The sequence below is a fragment of the Pyrenophora tritici-repentis genome, chromosome 1, assembly GCF_003171515.1.
Source record: "Pyrenophora tritici-repentis strain M4 chromosome 1, whole genome shotgun sequence".
In the NCBI taxonomy this organism is placed as follows: Eukaryota; Fungi; Ascomycota; class Dothideomycetes; order Pleosporales; family Pleosporaceae; genus Pyrenophora; species Pyrenophora tritici-repentis.
The window spans coordinates 6,739,011-6,755,458 of record NC_089390.1 but is presented as its reverse complement, the minus strand read 5'-3'; the positions used below and the strand labels follow the sequence as shown (position 1 = coordinate 6,755,458).

At 50.9% G+C, this 16,448-nt stretch overlaps 5 protein-coding genes across 5 annotated transcripts; 3 read left to right on the top strand and 2 right to left on the bottom strand.

Moving 5' to 3' along the window:
* Positions 1–939: 939 nt before the first annotated feature.
* On the top strand, positions 940–1,791 carry PtrM4_026180 (Atrophin-1 multi-domain protein; the record flags this gene model as incomplete). The annotated part of the gene is made up of 1 exon (XM_001932369.2): positions 940–1,791. The coding sequence occupies one exon, from the start codon at positions 940–942 to the stop codon at positions 1,789–1,791; it is 852 nt and encodes a 283-aa protein (XP_001932404.2).
* A 703-nt stretch (positions 1,792–2,494) lies between these two features.
* Positions 2,495–3,366, top strand: PtrM4_026170 (MhpC, hydrolase or acyltransferase (alpha-beta hydrolase superfamily); the record flags this gene model as incomplete). The annotated part of the gene is made up of 2 exons (XM_001932368.1): positions 2,495–2,799; positions 2,874–3,366. The coding sequence occupies 2 exons, from the start codon at positions 2,495–2,497 to the stop codon at positions 3,364–3,366; spliced, it is 798 nt and encodes a 265-aa protein (XP_001932403.1).
* Positions 3,367–5,043: 1,677 nt separating this feature from the next.
* On the top strand, positions 5,044–5,946 carry PtrM4_026160 (uncharacterized protein; the record flags this gene model as incomplete). The annotated part of the gene is made up of 1 exon (XM_001932367.1): positions 5,044–5,946. The coding sequence occupies one exon, from the start codon at positions 5,044–5,046 to the stop codon at positions 5,944–5,946; it is 903 nt and encodes a 300-aa protein (XP_001932402.1).
* A 336-nt stretch (positions 5,947–6,282) lies between these two features.
* Positions 6,283–6,618, bottom strand: PtrM4_026150 (CYB5, Cytochrome b involved in lipid metabolism; the record flags this gene model as incomplete). The annotated part of the gene is made up of 2 exons (XM_001932366.2): positions 6,283–6,360; positions 6,442–6,618. The coding sequence occupies 2 exons, from the start codon at positions 6,616–6,618 to the stop codon at positions 6,283–6,285; spliced, it is 255 nt and encodes an 84-aa protein (XP_001932401.1).
* A 3,711-nt stretch (positions 6,619–10,329) lies between these two features.
* Positions 10,330–15,522, bottom strand: PtrM4_026140 (DUF1421 multi-domain protein; the record flags this gene model as incomplete). Its single annotated transcript, XM_001939981.2, has 1 exon — positions 10,330–15,522. The coding sequence occupies one exon, from the start codon at positions 15,520–15,522 to the stop codon at positions 10,330–10,332; it is 5,193 nt and encodes a 1,730-aa protein (XP_001940016.2).
* Between the last annotated feature and the right edge of the window lie 926 nt (positions 15,523–16,448).

Here is a 16,448-nt window from a genome sequence, read left to right as displayed (position 1 = left end):
GGCAGACTCGTACTGATGGGCTCTTGAAAGTCCAGTTCGGCAATCCGGCGCCACTCTGCGGCGGAGATAAACCTCTAGCGCAGCGCCAGACTGCACGCCAGCCATACAGCGTCTCGCCGAGAGCCACCTCCCCCACTCTTTCCCCCCCGAAAATCCCGCACCCGCATTTCGCACCTTGGGGCGCAGTCACTGAACCACAAGCACTAACGTGTCAGCGCTTGCACCGCGCACCACGCACCAACGCAGCCCAGAGTGGTGAGCCACAAGGGGGAAACGTGGCTCAACCAAGGGGTGCTGGCGAGTAAGAAGAATCTGTGGCTCAGCTGGGGTTCAAACGTGGTACGATACACTCACCACACAAGTGATCAACGCAAAGATTAGTTATGACTATGACTATACGGCAAAGCTGGGCCGACGGATAGACGGGATGCATGCATGTCAGAATAGGGGATTGCGTCACCCTGCTCTGTTTTTTGTGTGTCTAGTCTTGTTTCCCCCTCGGTTAGCGGCTATGTGATGGGTTTATGGCGATAGGCGGTGGTGGTCTAGGTGTAGGTATGTGTGTTCCCAAGAGGGGGGGAGGGGGGAAGGGGGTTGTTGAATCTTGGTTCCTTTCTTCTTCTTCTTTTCTTCTTTTATCTTGATCTTCACTATACCCCGGAATCTTCTACATGCTGACTGTGTTGTGTCCTGTTTCTGCTGCTTGGTTGCTTTGAGTGAATTGTATCAGTTTGACCACAATTTTCCTGCGTCACTCTCGGCCTTTCTCTCTTCCTTCCTTCCTCCCTCCCTTCTTCTTTTTTTCCACAGTACTACACATTCAAGCTTTGCGTCAAGCTTACCTCCCTGGATTACTTATCAACTGAGTCGCCGAACAAGTTACCTCCAACCGTACAACCGGCACGCTTGCGCATACATACACAACTCAACACAGCCACCATGGCCGCCATGCATTCATCGAAGCTGAGCAATCACTTTTCCCGCCACCGTAGCGGAAGCTACCTCTCCATACGCTCCTCGAATTCCACCACGAACCTAGCCTTGAGCCCTACCTCAAGCCCTCCCTCAAAACCGACCTCGCCAGCCACCTGGCCCTTGGCCGCACACGCCACAAACACCAGATTCGAAGGCACCGATGCCCTCCCCACAAACCGCAAAGTAGCCCTCCAACGGGTCATCGAAGCCCACCAAGCGCTGGAAGCAAAAGCAAACCAAGCCACAACGCCCACCAGCACATCCAGCGACCAACGTCCCACATCCTCCTCCTCATCACTATCACCACACCACAACGAAAACGACCGCGACAACGCCTTCGCCCACAACCTCAACAGCATACCCCTCGACAATGTCGAGCTCCGCGCCTTCCGCTACTTCCAACGCATGTGGGACCCACGCAACCCCGCCTGGCGGGACGAGGAGTTCTACGCCGCCATCGCCCCCTGGCGCACCGCCTTTGAAGAAACAGCACTCAAGCACTTTTTCAGCCGCGTCGCCATGTGGGACGCCAGTCTAGAGGTGCGTGAGAGTATGAGCCGGAGTATTTTCCAGCGGCCGCGGCGGTCGCGGGCCAAGAGCGATTTAAGCAATATTTCTGCTACTACGGCTGCGGAGCGGGATGGAGACGATGAGTTGAAGAAGGCGACTTCGAGGGAGGGGTTGGCGCAGCTGCTGTGGACGCTATTGCAGGATCCGAAGGGGCCGTTGGAGGGGCTGCAGAGGGAGATTATGGTTGCATTGAAGGAGTGGTTTTGTTTGAAGAATCTTACTACCGGGCAGAGGTATGGGTCTTGACGTTTAGGGGAGAGGGGCGAAGGATTAATTTCTAGTTGTGAGAGGAGTTGATAGTTTTTTTCGGTCTACCTGGGTCAGAATCGTACAGGCTTTTGTTCTACATATGTCGTGTTTTTGACACTTTTGTGATGACAGAAGCATCTCTACCGGTGTGTTTTGCTGAAGTCGGTATGTTGACTCTGTCGAATTCAGGGGCCCATTTGCTTTCCGAGACTTTACACTTTGCGTCTAGTCAGTTGGGAGTGAATGGTTGTATTCGGCAATTTTGAGATTGCATTGCTGCCGCCCGTGGCCCTGAGATAGGTAAATGCCTTGAGAGAACTACCAGCTTGGAGCTCGCAAAGAAAGCAATCAGTCGCGATACTGCCATTCGAGCATACTCAATCGGTAATGCTGTTTGTCTTCCAAGAAAGCGCGGTTTCGCAGGGTACCTTGAGATCCCAATGTGCTATTATAACCCACCATGCGTCTGTCGCGTCTTGTTTCTTCGCTATCAGCTGCACACTGAATTTCCAGGGTCGATATGGATTGAAGTGGTAAGGAGACGTTCTCGCTACATCCCAGCAATGTGGAGCTCCAACGAGATGATGTCATTGTAATCATCCGATGGTTCCGATGTTCCGCTTCCGATCAGACATGCACAATCATCTAAAGCTCTCAAACGACCCCCAAACACCACTCTTCTCCATCAGACTGCCACAAGATGCCTTTTATTCGTCTCGGATACAAGCGCATTCACTACACAGACTCCAAGCCAAGAGATGGAAAGGAGCGCGAAACATTCGTTTTTATGCACGGTTTGGGCTCTTCTCAGAATTATTATCATGGGGTAACACAAGTTTTGGTCGCCAGTGGCTTTCGCTGCATAACGTTTGACAACACAGGGGCTGGTCGATCGCCATATACGTTTGTGGAGCAAAGTATTGAATCGATGAGTAATGATGTCATTGGCATCTTAGACGCACTGGAGGTTGAAAAGGCGGTGTTTGTTGGACATAGCATGGGAGGGTATGTCACCCCGCGCGGTCTCACCTAATAATCGAAGTTTTGGTAAGATAAAAAGCTGACATCGTGCGTACTAGCATCGTGGGCGCACACGTCGCGGCCGAGCGGAGTGACCGCATCGTCGCAGCGATCCTCGTTGGTCCCGTGTACCCAAACACAGGCCTCATCCCCGTATTCCAAAAACGAATAGAGACCGTTGAAAAAGACGGGATGCAACCCTTGGCGGACAGCATTCCTGACGCTGCTGTCGGAAAAAAGGCCTCTCCACTCGCCAAGGGGATGATCCGCGAGTTGCTGCTATCACAAGACCCCGCTGGCTATGTATCAAACTGTCGAGTCATCCTCAATGCATCACCGCCTCATTACAGCAAGATCAGCGTGCCGATTCTTATCCTCGCCGGTGCTGAGGACAAGAGCGCACCACTTGAGGGATGCAAGAAGATGTTTGAAGAGATGGGAAGCACCAAGAAGCGATTAGAGATCATGGAGGGAGTTGGGCATTGGCATTGTCTGGAGGCGTTTGACGAGGTCGCGAAACTGATCGAGGGGTTTTACCACGAGATCCAATGAGGGTTATTCCCGATGGAACGCAGCACGAACCATTCGCTAGTCGTAAATGGATTTGTGTTTCTTCACACTGCATCGTCATGCGAGTCAGCAGGAGAAACTTGCCAAATCATACCGCCTTTGCACGAGCTTTACGAAGTTGAAGAGGGGTTCACGAAGAATGATTACTCCACATGCAAGCGGGTCATCCAGACCAAACTATGCACCAACTAGCTTAGCGGGAGAAAAGCTGCGAAAAGGACTGCGGAAGCGCATACTCCGCGGCCCATGTATGGACGCAATGATGGTGTTGTGCTGCCGCATGACACAGTCATTGGCGGCGTCGCTGCTCGGTCACCTGGTTTGGAGTGGGAGGGCTTGGCGGGCAAGTTCCACTCTGCAAACGCTTTGCAGAAGATGACTGTAGCAACGGGCCGAGGATCCCCAGTATACAAGGCTTGTGTAGCCCCCGATTCGTGGTGTTGGAGGGGCGGACTCGGTGGTGTTCAGGTTGCTCAGGGTTCTCCTGCGCCTGTCCCTTGTCCCGCCGCAGTGGGTTCGCGCGCAACGCCTCAGATGGCCACGATGTCATGCGCGACGCTGGGTTTGGCAACGTTTGGCTCTTCTGGCTCGACATCTCCGCGTGGGCTTACCTTTCGATGCAGGTTGATCTTGGCCCGATGTCGCTGGTGTGCCGTTCTTTCATTTGATTCGGTCCTACCCGCCGTCCGTGCAGTATCTGTGCCGGGCGGGATGCTTGTCGGCAAACGAGGCTGCGACCGCGTCAAATGTTATTCGACATGCCCTCGCGCCCTCCATCGCCGTCACAAGCCCGCCAGCCCGGGATCATCTGCCGCCTTCGATATTGTCTCTGAATGGTCGCCCGCGTTTTTATTCACATGTGAAAGCGGCGACATCATTCCTCAGGCTTTGTTTTGCCCTTGCGAGTGCGACTCAAGTTGTGACATGTTTAGTGCAGCTGTCATGGTTCCGTCTCAAACACGCGGAAAGCCTAGCCAAATACTTCTTCTCCAGTTTTATCGCCCCACTTTCTGTTCGAGCAACCAGGCCGTGTTAGCCTCTCCAGGGCCTGGAAAACGCAATCTTTGAGGCGGTGAAGTCGACTCTTCGGGGCAGAGCCGCCCACGCGCTCGGCTCAGACGCGTTAAGAGATCTTGCCCTGCCGTGCGCATCTTTAGCATGTTGGCAGGGTCTGGGCCAACCAACGGCTGAGATCGACATGGTATCGACATGGTGGTCCTTTTGATCCATTCTTTAAATACTAGTCCTAGCTGCTTCCCTACTGACTGCGCCGGTTGATTCAATAGTCGTCCAGGCGGGTCCCGCGGTTCATCACTTGACTGCCCAACAACAACGGGTGTCGCATAAACTTCCCTAGAGACCCCAACCTCTTCGACGTTAAACCTTCCCATTCTCTCATCTCTCTTAAGTGTCTTCTTGTGTGTGCATCTTGCGCGGATCACATCTTTTCATCTTGGTGTTGGCACTGGTTGCTGGTATGGGCCTTTACCCCTTGAGCACAGCCGTGCTACATGGATGCACTGACTGACGACCAATTTAGACGAGCACCGAAATTATTAACGACTAACTCGACATTAACGCCTCATCATCTCCCGCCATATTTCACATCGACGTCACTTGTCACCGCCCTTTTGCCATCGCGTCTTTCATGGATCGACGATGAATCGGACAGATAGCGGATTCGCTGGATCCTATGTCCCCAAAACAGCCAGCAAAGGACCACTATCAATTCAAGGAACCGACACCACACCTACTCGTCAGCGGAAACCCAGACAGATCGTTGCTGAACCAGCATCTTCCCCCCAGAGCGCGAAGATGGATCCATCCCAACGTCCAGCATCAGAACAGCGCTCCAGACCACTTCGCCAAAAGTCAACCACCTCGTCGTCGGAAAACTCAACCAACCGATCCAAGAGCCGTGGCCATGGCTCGAAACCTTCGTCTCGTCGAACTTCCTGCACCATTGTGGACCCATCACGACCAGCGCGCCACTATCGAATGAAGAGCTCTCAGCCACCGCCTACTGCAACTGGCCAAGACATCGACGACGTTCTGGCCCTTCACTTTCGCAGTTGCAGCATCTTCACGAACCCGTCTTACCATTCAAACTCCGTGCTCCCGAGCCCCACGCCGTCCCAAGGCGAAGCGTTCGGCTTTCCCAACGTTGGAACGCGTTTCAGTTCCGACAGTCTACGCGTAGTGCAAGAGATGCCCCTGCCCCGCGAAAGCGAAGACACGGTCGACGAACTGGAAAAGACCAACACCACCATGCAATGGAACTCGCCCTGCACGCGAAGGCGCGAGTACGAACGGATTGACAAAGCCAACAGTGGTCTCCGCGGCTTCTTCCGCAGAGTCACGCCAAGATGTGTCTCCAGCCCGCAGGAGAAATTCTACGAGAAGGATCAGTCGGACGCCGGGTCGGTGCGACGCTATCGGCTCGACGATCTAGATGAGCAGCAGCCCATGAACGAGAAAGCCGGTGCGCCGCGACCCCAAACGAGTCCTGTGCCTAGGCCGCATTCGAGACCGAGTATCAAGAAGAGATGGTCTTGCTTTTAGTGGTGCGACGCTAACAAGACTCTTATCGTGCGACGGAAGAAACGAGAGATTATTACGCAGCAATGATTGTGCATATTTGCGAACCCCCAGCATTTCAGAAAGGCGTTTGCGATAACGATACCCACGGCATTTGTTTTGTTTGCGACTTTTGCTGTTGTTGTTTTTTTGCCGACCGAGAGCGAGAATGCAATATACCATTACGCCACCATTAGAAAGTAGAAAGTCCATTTAATTTATAGTTTCTTATTTTTATCCCCACTGAAAGTTCTTCTGTGTATCTATTCCTGGTGTCGTTCATGCATTGCCGTCTATCTCTTATCGCTACCCAACATGATTCTATAGCTTAGCCTCTTCCTTGACCGACCCAATCTTCAACTTGGCCCCATACTTCTTCAGCACGCCCTCATTATGGTACTGCAATATTCATGTTAGCAAATCTAATACCCACATTTCCTTCTCCCCCACACAAAAATCTCCCAACAACATCAAGCGTACCTTCCAAAACTGCTTACTAGCATCCTTCCCACCCACGCGCTTCAGAATCTTAGACCCACCGGGGTGCTCCTCTACAAAAGTATCCAGTTTATAAACATCGCCATCGATTATAATGTACAAGCCCTTCTCCACAGTATTATGCTCGGCAACTTGCTTGACGGTAAGCGATTCCGACATCGTTGTTGGTGGTCGTGGGTCGGGTGCGGATAAGGTTTCTGCGGCGCGTGTTGTCTCCCGGCTATTGAAGGTCGGTTATCGGTATCAGAAAAGCGGTCGGCGTCTCGGAAAGCGATAGCGAGATGAGGCGCGTTTTGGGTGAGCGGTACGCCAGTCGTAGGTTATATTGGAAGTTGTTAAGTCGTGTGCGGACGGTGAAGGTGCGGTATAGGTAGGGGAGGAAGGAGTATGGGGTAGGTTCGGCCGCTTGGCTGGTCTTTGGGATGCTGGGGCGCGTGGAGATGTACCGAGGCTGTTGGTCGTGCGCTAGGCGGGATTGGGATGACTTCGGTAATAAGGATCGCGGGGATGGTGATTGGGTTGCTGAGTCAGCTGCATTGAGTCACGTGAGCATGGGAATCAGAACTGTCACGTGCCATAGCGCTTTCCGGGTCGAGATGTGTGGTAGGTATGGTCAGGGCTAGCTTCGAAATGATGCCATCATGGCCCTGGCTTCCTTATGGGCTACAACACTTCGTATTATACACTATTTTCTCTTCGGTAGCATGCATCCGACACTATTAACTAATCACGTCTTCTCGCAGTTTTCTGAATAAGCTTCTTGACCTTATTCAAGAAACTATACCGTTGGCCAAAGACGACCCCCGCACGCAGCCTTGGCCTCTACATCAGCAAGATTGCAGCCCGATATACGATGTTCGATTAGGAAGTTGTCTTTCGCTTCTACAATGTCATCGTACGGGAGCGTCCACCCCAAATTAAAGGTCAGCTTCGAGGAAGTCTTCAACATCACATACATGGCAGATAGTTTGTTCACCCCTGATTAGAAAATCTGCGAAGGCGATAACGGAATAATTCAGCGGGAGAGACGAGTCACAAACCCGGAACCGAGACGATTGACTGTAAAAATACCAAAGAATGAGGAAGAGTTTTGCGACCAATATGACGCTTACCCGGACGTGGGGTTTGTAGTAGTGTTTGCCGCAGCAACGGCTGAATGAGTCGCAATATCTGACCTTTTACTCGGTGTACAGAGTGCTTCAGCGGCGCCAGTTGGTCGCGAGAGTAGAAAGAATATATAGCGATGACACAGCTACATTGTACGAGAACCTGCCAGGCGATAGGGACATCAAGTATAATCGAGGAAAAGGAACATGGGAGTTTCGCTATCTGAAGATTTATAATGAAAACGGTTACCATGCCTATAAGCTCAGGGCTAGGAGTAGAGAAGCATAGTTGGTGGAGCTGAGAAGCGTACTCAGCAAGGGTCAGAAGCTTGACAGTGGCTCACTTTGGTACGCCGAGGTTAAAATACTGTGGTACTTACTTATGTATAGACTCCGCAACAATCAATTCAATCCGGTCACTCTCCTAGACCCACTTACCTATCTAGGTAGGGCTTAAACTCCTATAGGTAACTACTAGGCTTAAAGCGGTAATCAATCAATCCAATCTGAACCTTCTAGGACCCACTTAATTGATTGTTGCGGACTGTGCTTATGTACTTTGGGGTTGGAGTACCCATGCGATATGCGCGCCCTGGTGGACGCCTGACACGAATCAAGAAATCTGTTAAACCATTTCATGGACCATTCACATGATGTATACATTTACATTTTCTTCTGTTTTTCTAGGTACTCAGAACTAAGACAACATTGTGCGCCTCCGCTTTCAGGTTTTCAAACGAGGAGGGTAGAGGACACCAGGTTTCCACGAGCGCAACAGTATCGAATTAGGACGAGCATAATGAGTCTGGGCACATATAAATTAAGTTCTGTTTCTCTTTTCAATGAGCATATTAACAACTCATCTTCCAGAGGAGCGTCCAAAAACTAGAAGGACTCAATGGATGTTGGCACGAGAAGGATATTAACAAAGCCGCGAAAAGAGTTTCCAACGAAATCAGCCAAGTTGCCATAATCATGCACTGAATCAAATGAGCCATAAAAACGAAACTTTGACTTCTTACCGACAGATTTCAAACCGCCAAGGGCCTTCTGGATGTTTCTTTGTTGGGAATAGTGGGTACTGGAAGAATTGAAGGATTAAACTGAGGTTGTATTGTCTGAGTCTACAAACTGTATATGTAGGTGGGTGACCGTCAACAGCGCTAGTCCTAGATAGGCATCGTTCCATTACACAGGTAAGTTGCGACTGCAGGAGCAGAGCAAACCGTGACATTCTTCCAAGTCTTGGCAGAAAACAGTATTTAAGCTCTCTTTCCCCTCTGCTTCCCCCTCTCTCCCACATACCACTACACATTTGCCTTTCAATATACTTCTAAAACCTATACGGGCAGAACTATGTGTTGCTCTCCGCGCTTTTCTTTTGCTTTCTAGAAATCTACTCTGTTGGTTGCTCTTAGTTTCGAGCCACCGTACGTACGTGGCGAGCACGTGACTACGTGCGTGGCCCGTGCCGTGGGGTGGGATTCAGTTCGTACGCGAGCTGCAGCCCACCTCCTCTAATCAATCATAACCATCTACTTCAACTCGTTGCAACGACCGTTACTTGATTCAACCTCACCTTTGCCGTATCAACATACTCGATAATCTCCAATGTTCTTCTTTCCGGTTACTTCTTAAAATGAAGATGTGGTCACTATGTTTTCTGTCTTCTAAAAAAAAAGAGGAAAAAGCGAAGATTAATGTCGGCAGTTCAAAAATATTCATTGTATTTCCGCTGCCAATATTGTCCTAGAGTATTATTTTATAATTCGTATACTAAGATTCCATGGCTCTCCCGCTTCTTCCTCGCTTGTCTAAAAAACAATGGACTGATCTTATGTGTCTCTCATCTTGTTAACACAGCCAAATTTGAAAAAAAAGATACACAGCTTCTATGTGGGAACAGTAGTCGGGGTCGACGATGTTGAAAGCTCTTACTTTTATACTAAATTTTCAGTTGCCAAAATGTATGATGGACAAGATGATATCTTCTGTTTCCTGGCGAATTTTTTGAAATATTCAAAGGAACCAACTACATGACCATGACTGCTATAAAGTCATGGTTGGTGTTACCCTGTTCTTTTCGGCACCTCAAAAATCGGTCCTAGAGTATTGCATGATACGGCCAGGACATGACATGCAGACTCCGCAACAATCAATCGGATCGGCATGATTGATTCCTATCTAGGTTAAAGGCTGCCTAATGAAGTAATTCTTTAACCTATATAGGAATCAATCATGTCAATCGATTGATTGTTGCGGAGTCTGATGACATGAGAGGCGAACCTTTTTATGAAGTTTACCAAAAGGTCATATTGTAGGTCCATGTCTCTAATCCCTCTTTCTATCTTGAACTTTAAAGAAGCATCCGAAATGATAATCCTCCCATTAGCTTGGAGTGGGTATATATTCTGTCCCTCTCTAACCTTACTCCTTCCTCCTTCCTTCCTTACCTCTATATCGCTTTCCACGCGATTTAAAATAGCCACATAATCAAATAATGTCCGTGTTGGTTGGCTTTGCACTAAGTGCGTAAAGGGAAATAACGATAACTAGGAATGCATTCTGTTCGGTGGTTCTAATTGATATCTACGAACATAGGTGCTACGAAGGTATACCTAAGCTCTTGCGCAAGGTGGGCCGAAGTCGGGCCGAAGTGTCCAGCAGCCGACGTCTCTACCGATACTCACGATCCGACACTGGAAGTCTTTTCTTTCTGGATAGCTAGTAACTCTGCTTGTATCGGTAGTGACAGTGTATAGCATTAAACATCAAAGCTTGTTGGCCTCTGCACCCATCCATCTACTCGGACTGTCAGCTTATTGCCGTCAATAAAGCGTTCAAGAGCGCGGTTTGGCGATGCCTTCGTGAAGGCGTCTGCAGGATTGTCTTCGCCATTGATCCAGCGGATCTCCGTGATCTCGCGACGCTCATATGATTGGCGCAGCGCCATAATATCGATCATGAGGCGCTTCTCCTTCGTTGTCCCAAGCTTTACTAGGCACTCGTACAAGGAGTACGAGTCTGTACAGATAACCAAGGGAATTGCAGGTAGTCCAAGTCGTTCTGTAACTATCCTTAGCGTGGTTGCAACCGCGATGCCTATGTCAAAGCCGTTGACCATGCCGTAGATCTCTGAGGCCAGTACGCTCCGTGTGATGCGCTTGCACTTTGTAGAGCTGTAGTGGATCACGTTGCCTTGTATTGTGAAGGTGTTGGCGCCAATGGACTCGTTGACGAGCATGAGGACAAAGCCTAGCTGTGAGCTGAGGTCCTTGTTGTTGGCAAAGGAGCCGTCTACAAAGACTATCAACTTAGCCTCCGTAAGGTTGACAGTGACGTAGCGTAGGCCACGAGTGAGATTCTCCATCTGCCATTTCAGGCGCTTGTTGAGTGCCTTAATGTCCTCGTCTGATGGTTGCTGCGCTTGAGCAGCTACGGACAGATCAAATGATGCCTCTGGTTGGCATGTTGATGCGATGTACGCTCCGCGGGCGCGTTGCTCGGTGTACTGTTGCGCGCGGTCGGGTGCCCTAATATCAACAAGCCTGATCCTTCCTCCTTGTCCTTTCTGCCTGAGGATTAAGACTCTGCTGGCGTCCATCGTAAGTGTACATCCATTAAAGTCTAACTGCACCTCTGGTGTCAGCATAGCCTTTGGTTTTGATCTAAACTGCGCCTTCTGGATCTTTTTCTCTTCGCGTGATAAGAACGCGGTCGTTCCGAGCATGAGGGTGTCGTCTGTCTGCATACCGACGATGCCGAAGACGTCTGCGTCGTCGCTGTTCGTGATCAACAGGCATGGGTCGTACGTAGATGTTGACATATCTAGTTCCTTGCAGTGGTGTCCGTGATATGTTGTCCACCAGTGGACTCCTGCCTCCGCGATCCCATATAGTGGCTTGATCACGTGGAGTATCGTGCCTTCTGGATATCGATGTACCAGCTCGGTAGGGAGGTGTGCGAGTATCGTCCTCTTCAGTGTTGTCTGAGCCTGTGGGTATGCCTGCGTAATATCACGTAGCTCAACGCTCATGCCGCTTTGTACTAGCCCAGGCGCCAGCGACATAATCAGGCGCTGGCTACATCGCTGGATGGTTGGCGACTGCGTTAAGATAGCCTCCTTGCCATAGTCTTGGTAGCCTTGGATAACCAGACGGGATTTCTCATAAGGCTTAGTTGTCTTTCCCTTGACCTCACGTACTAGGCGTGACTTAAAGATCCGGATCTTGCTGTGTAGCCTCTCGTCGTATTGCTCAAACTTGAAGACTCCACGACCTACTAGGTCGCTGATCTCTTGGTCATCAGACGCTTCAAAGGGGGCGCCTGAGGTTGTGATCACGCCATCGTTCCGTAGCTTGATAGCTAGCTCAAGATCGTCCTGCTCCTTCTTGGTGATGTACGCGTGCGCCTTCCGCTTGTTCTTTGACCCTGGAGGGCGGCCTCTTCTACGTGGTTGCGCTGCCGGAGGTACTGCTATCGGCTCGTGCGGCTCATTCGGCTCATTCGGCGCGTGTGGCGCATCAGGGTCGCTCCACAGGTGGTCTGGTCTGTAGTATGGCTTAACGACAGTTGATCTGAATGTCGCTGGACCATTAACCATGTCGACAGTGATGTTGTGGCCATCTGTACTGGCGATCTTGTACGGGCCATTCCAGCCATCACTCTCTCTCCATACTAAGACTTCGCTCTGGAGTGGGAGCGCGAGCATGTCTGCAGTGGCTGGTCCATTGCGGGTGTTCAAGGCGTCTGCAACTTGGCGCTCTGCAGTGAGCTTGCGCAGGGCTTTCGTCGCCTTTTGAATAGCCTCGCTGCGTTTGACCATTGATGGTGATGGCGGTGACTCTGCAGTCATTCGTGGGTACGCTCCAAAGACTAGTAACGTCGGGACTAGTCCATCAGGGCCAGCAGTATCGTTAACAGCCTTCACAGCCATCTGGAGAATCGCGTCGTCGGACATAGTGTCAGTGAGTTCTGCATGGAGTATGTCCCATGCCCGGCGTAGAGGGGCATGGTACCTCTCAGTTTTGCCGATAGACCAGTGCGCCTCCGTAGGTACTTGCTTGCATGTGACTCCCATGATCTTTGCTTCTGCGCGGAACTCTGCGCTCGCGAAGTTAGTACCTGCATCATGCGTGATGATGTCGGGTGGTCCCTGGTAGGTGTCGATCCATAGTATCCGCAGTGCTTGCCATGTTTCTTTAGCTGAGATAGCGCTGAGGAACCTCGCGCCTTGAAACGCTGTTGAGGAATCGACCACATGCAGTACAGGTTTGTTGCTTAGGTACATTACGTCCACCAGGATCTCATAGTTGAAGTGGTGATCATCCTTAAGAGTGAATTTGAATCGGCGCGGCGCGGAGCTGTGGAGCTGGCAGTGGTGGCAGAACTTAGTGACTTCTTCTAGGGTTCTTTCTTCGAAGTCGTTATGGCCAGCATCCTTTAAGAGTTTGACTAGTCGCGTAACAGCTGGGTGTCCAAACCGTCGATGGAGCCGTCGCAATTCTGTCTCCGTTAGGAACATAGTTGCTCTCTCTCTCTTGTTTAGATGGAACCAAGGATGTCCCCATTTGCGAATCACCGGGATGTGTACGTCATCCTGAACCAGCTCGTCTGTCGTATTGTTGAAGTATACCTTTAAGCGGTCCATGTCTGCAAGGCATAGCAAGAACGGCGTAGGCGCCTCGAGCACTTCGAAGTTGATTTTTCCGATCTCCGTAGAGACCTGCACGGTGCCAATCGACGCTGTAGCCTCGCCTTTTCCGAATTTAATAGACGCTTTCCCTGCTGTAGATGTGTCTAACTTAACCGTCGGATCTTCTCTCGTAAGTGCGAGGTATTGCTCCTTGCCGACCGTGGATACGTTTGCAGCGCCTGTATCTGGTAGGATTCCTTGGTACACAGATCGTGTGTAGCGGTCCTCAAGCAGGAACTGCGATGCTGGTGCTGACGGCGCGTCTCGGCTGTATATGTCGTCGCCCGAGATATGATGCAAGAACGCCTGGTCTGCAAGGCATTGCTCCTTGAAGAACTGGTGTTCAGAATGTGCTTCCGCGACGTCGTCATCCTCGTCATCCTCGCAGTCTTCCTCCTCTCTCCAGCCTCTCTGATTGTACTGGCTGGTGTGCTCGATCCCTTCGTATTCTGCAAGATGTACGGAGAAGTCCTCAGGGGGCTGTGCACCTGTAAAGTATAGCGTAGAGAAGAACTGCGCACGGGCATCTTTGCGCTCTTTATCTGTGTGGTTGGTAGACCAGCATCCTTCCTTCCGGCAAACAAAGCATTTCTTCCTCCAACGTGGCTTGAATCCTCGTCCGTTGTCGTCGCGCTGCTCGCCTCCTCGGTATGCTCCTCTGGATCCGCCTCTGAATCCTCCTCCACCTCGAGATCCACCTCGGATCCTTCCATTGCCGTTGTATCGGCGGTCTAGGTAGTATTGATCTTCTGTGACCAACTGGGCGGTGTGTTGCCGTGCTAGGTGTGTTTCCACTGCGGATCGTAGATCTGAGAAGAGTCCTTCACAGATTGTGGCTGGCTTGAACAGTGCCATCTCAAGTTCTGGTACTCCTCGGCAGGCATTGATGACCGTAGTGCGGAGGGCATCCTCACCCTCAAAGTTCTTGCCAAGGGCACGCTGGCATAGCTGCAGCTTGTCAAGCAGGATCTGCAGAACCTCGTGTAGTCCCTTATCAGGGTTCTCTGCGCGGGTGCGAGCGAAGGTTGTAGTCGTCCAGTCTGTGTAGTAGTGCTGGTGATGGACGTCATGGTCGAAGTGGTTTTTGATTGCCATGTACGCATCAGCAAAGCTATCATCTCTCTCTACAACCTGTATGTAGAACGTCTCTGCACGCCCGGTAAGGATACGGGGAAACACTGCGTGAAACTGCTCCTCCTGGATATCTACCTGCCAGCAGATGCTGAAGAAGATCTTAATCTTATCGTCTAGGAGATCGTACGCATTCCCTGTATACTTGTTGCTATTGTCCCATAGCTTAGAGAACTGCGTGATCGTATTGGCTTCGAGCCGATCGTTGCGAGACCATCGCGGCGGTAGCGTCTTGTACGGGTCATGTGGTAGGCCAAGGGGTCTGTCAGGTACTCGGTTTGTAGGTTGCTGAGGGAAAGGTGTCACCTCGCGGTATGCGGTCGCTGGGGGTCGTGTCTGTGTCTGCGGGTACCATTGTTGTGGTTGCATAGCCTGCTCCGTTTGTCGAGGCTGTGGTCCTGCATAGGCATTGATCGCGTAGGGCGGTTGTTGTAGCTCTTGATATTGCGGGTGGCTTCGAACGCCTTGTCTCACTCTATACTGCTCGCCCTGTGACGGACGTTGTGGCTGCGGCTGTAGCGGTTCCAGTGGCTGCGTCTGTTGCAGTGGCTGCTGCGCTTGTCTATCTATAGGGGCTGCTAGATGTGCGTTCTGCTGACGCTGGTACGCCTCAGAACGTTCGTCAAACTTCTCGGCCTTGAACTCTGCAGGGTCCCATTCGGGAGCGTTTTCTCCTCCTAGTAAGTTGAAGAGGGAATCAGCTACTCTAGCCCGAAATTTGCCTGTATAGACTCCCCTATACCGGAGCACAGTCTTCAGAGATCTTAGCGTAGTGCGCTCAACCTTCTGGAATAGCTCTCGTGTCCATCCTTCAAAGTCCCATTGGTAGTCGAAGTATAGTCTCTCATCCCATTCCATTCCTACATGGTAGTCGTGGATAGCCTTCGCGACCCAGGTTGTTGCGTGCGTCTCGTCTGCATCCTCTGGTGCGGGTACACCCCAGAGAGATGGGTTGATATAGTCAAACGTGACTGTGTATGGACAGTGTCGCATAAGGTGTTCAGCAGTAAACTTCGCTCCTGGGGATATAGTTTCTGCGCGCTTGCTTGTATTGCGTTCGGATGGATAGTTGAGTAGTTGCTCTTGAACATCAGCGTCTGTATCGCCAGAGTTGCTCTGGCTGCCTGCCATCGTGCCGGTGTATATTGACGCGTTGCCTTGTCTTGTCTAGCTGGTTGGTCGGTTCCAGCGCTTGTGGTTGTACGTGATAGGATCGTCCGGGGACGCTCGTACGGAATCGCTACGCGTTGCTGACGCACTATAGTCGTCCCGAGACTTCTCGCGTCGGGATATCAATAGTCTGTCGCTCTGCGCTGCTGACGTGCTGTAGTCGTCCCAAGACTTCTCGCGTCGGGATTTCAACAGTGTGTCTTTGTGCGTTGCTGACGCGCTGTAATCGAGCTTCGGCCTGGATTAGCAGCTTAGAGGGAGGTTTTGATCGCTATGCGTTATCTCTGCCTCGCTCTGTTCTTAGCACAGAATCTTCTCTCAGGAGTATAACGTCGTGCGTTAGGGAGGCTGTCAAAGATGCGGTCTGTCTCTTCTTCCTTGCTGTCTGTGATCGCCTCAAGCAATCACTGATCAGTGTTGGTTGGCTTTGCACTAAGTGCGTAAAGGGAAATAACGATAACTAGGAATGCATTCTGTTCGGTGGTTCTAATTGATATCTACGAACATAGGTGCTACGAAGGTATACCTAAGCTCTTGCGCAAGGTGGGCCGAAGTCGGGCCGAAGTGTCCAGCAGCCGACGTCTCTACCGATACTCACGATCCGACAGTCCGCGAGATTTTCTTCTTTTTCCTCCAAGAACCACCGTGGGTCCGGGTCTTTCCACTTGTCCATTTACCCAAAGACGATTACGCGAAACTAAATGTCTGTGGCGGCAGCGGTTGTGTGAGTTATTAAAAAATACTTGGGGTGGAATGATATCTTTCTACACGACTAAAAACGAGTGCAATTACGATATATGTCTGTGGACTTGAGATTGCAGGTCCTTTGCGGATGATACCTTTACCTAGGAATTTCCTAAATTTTCAGACTGGCCGAAATGAAACGA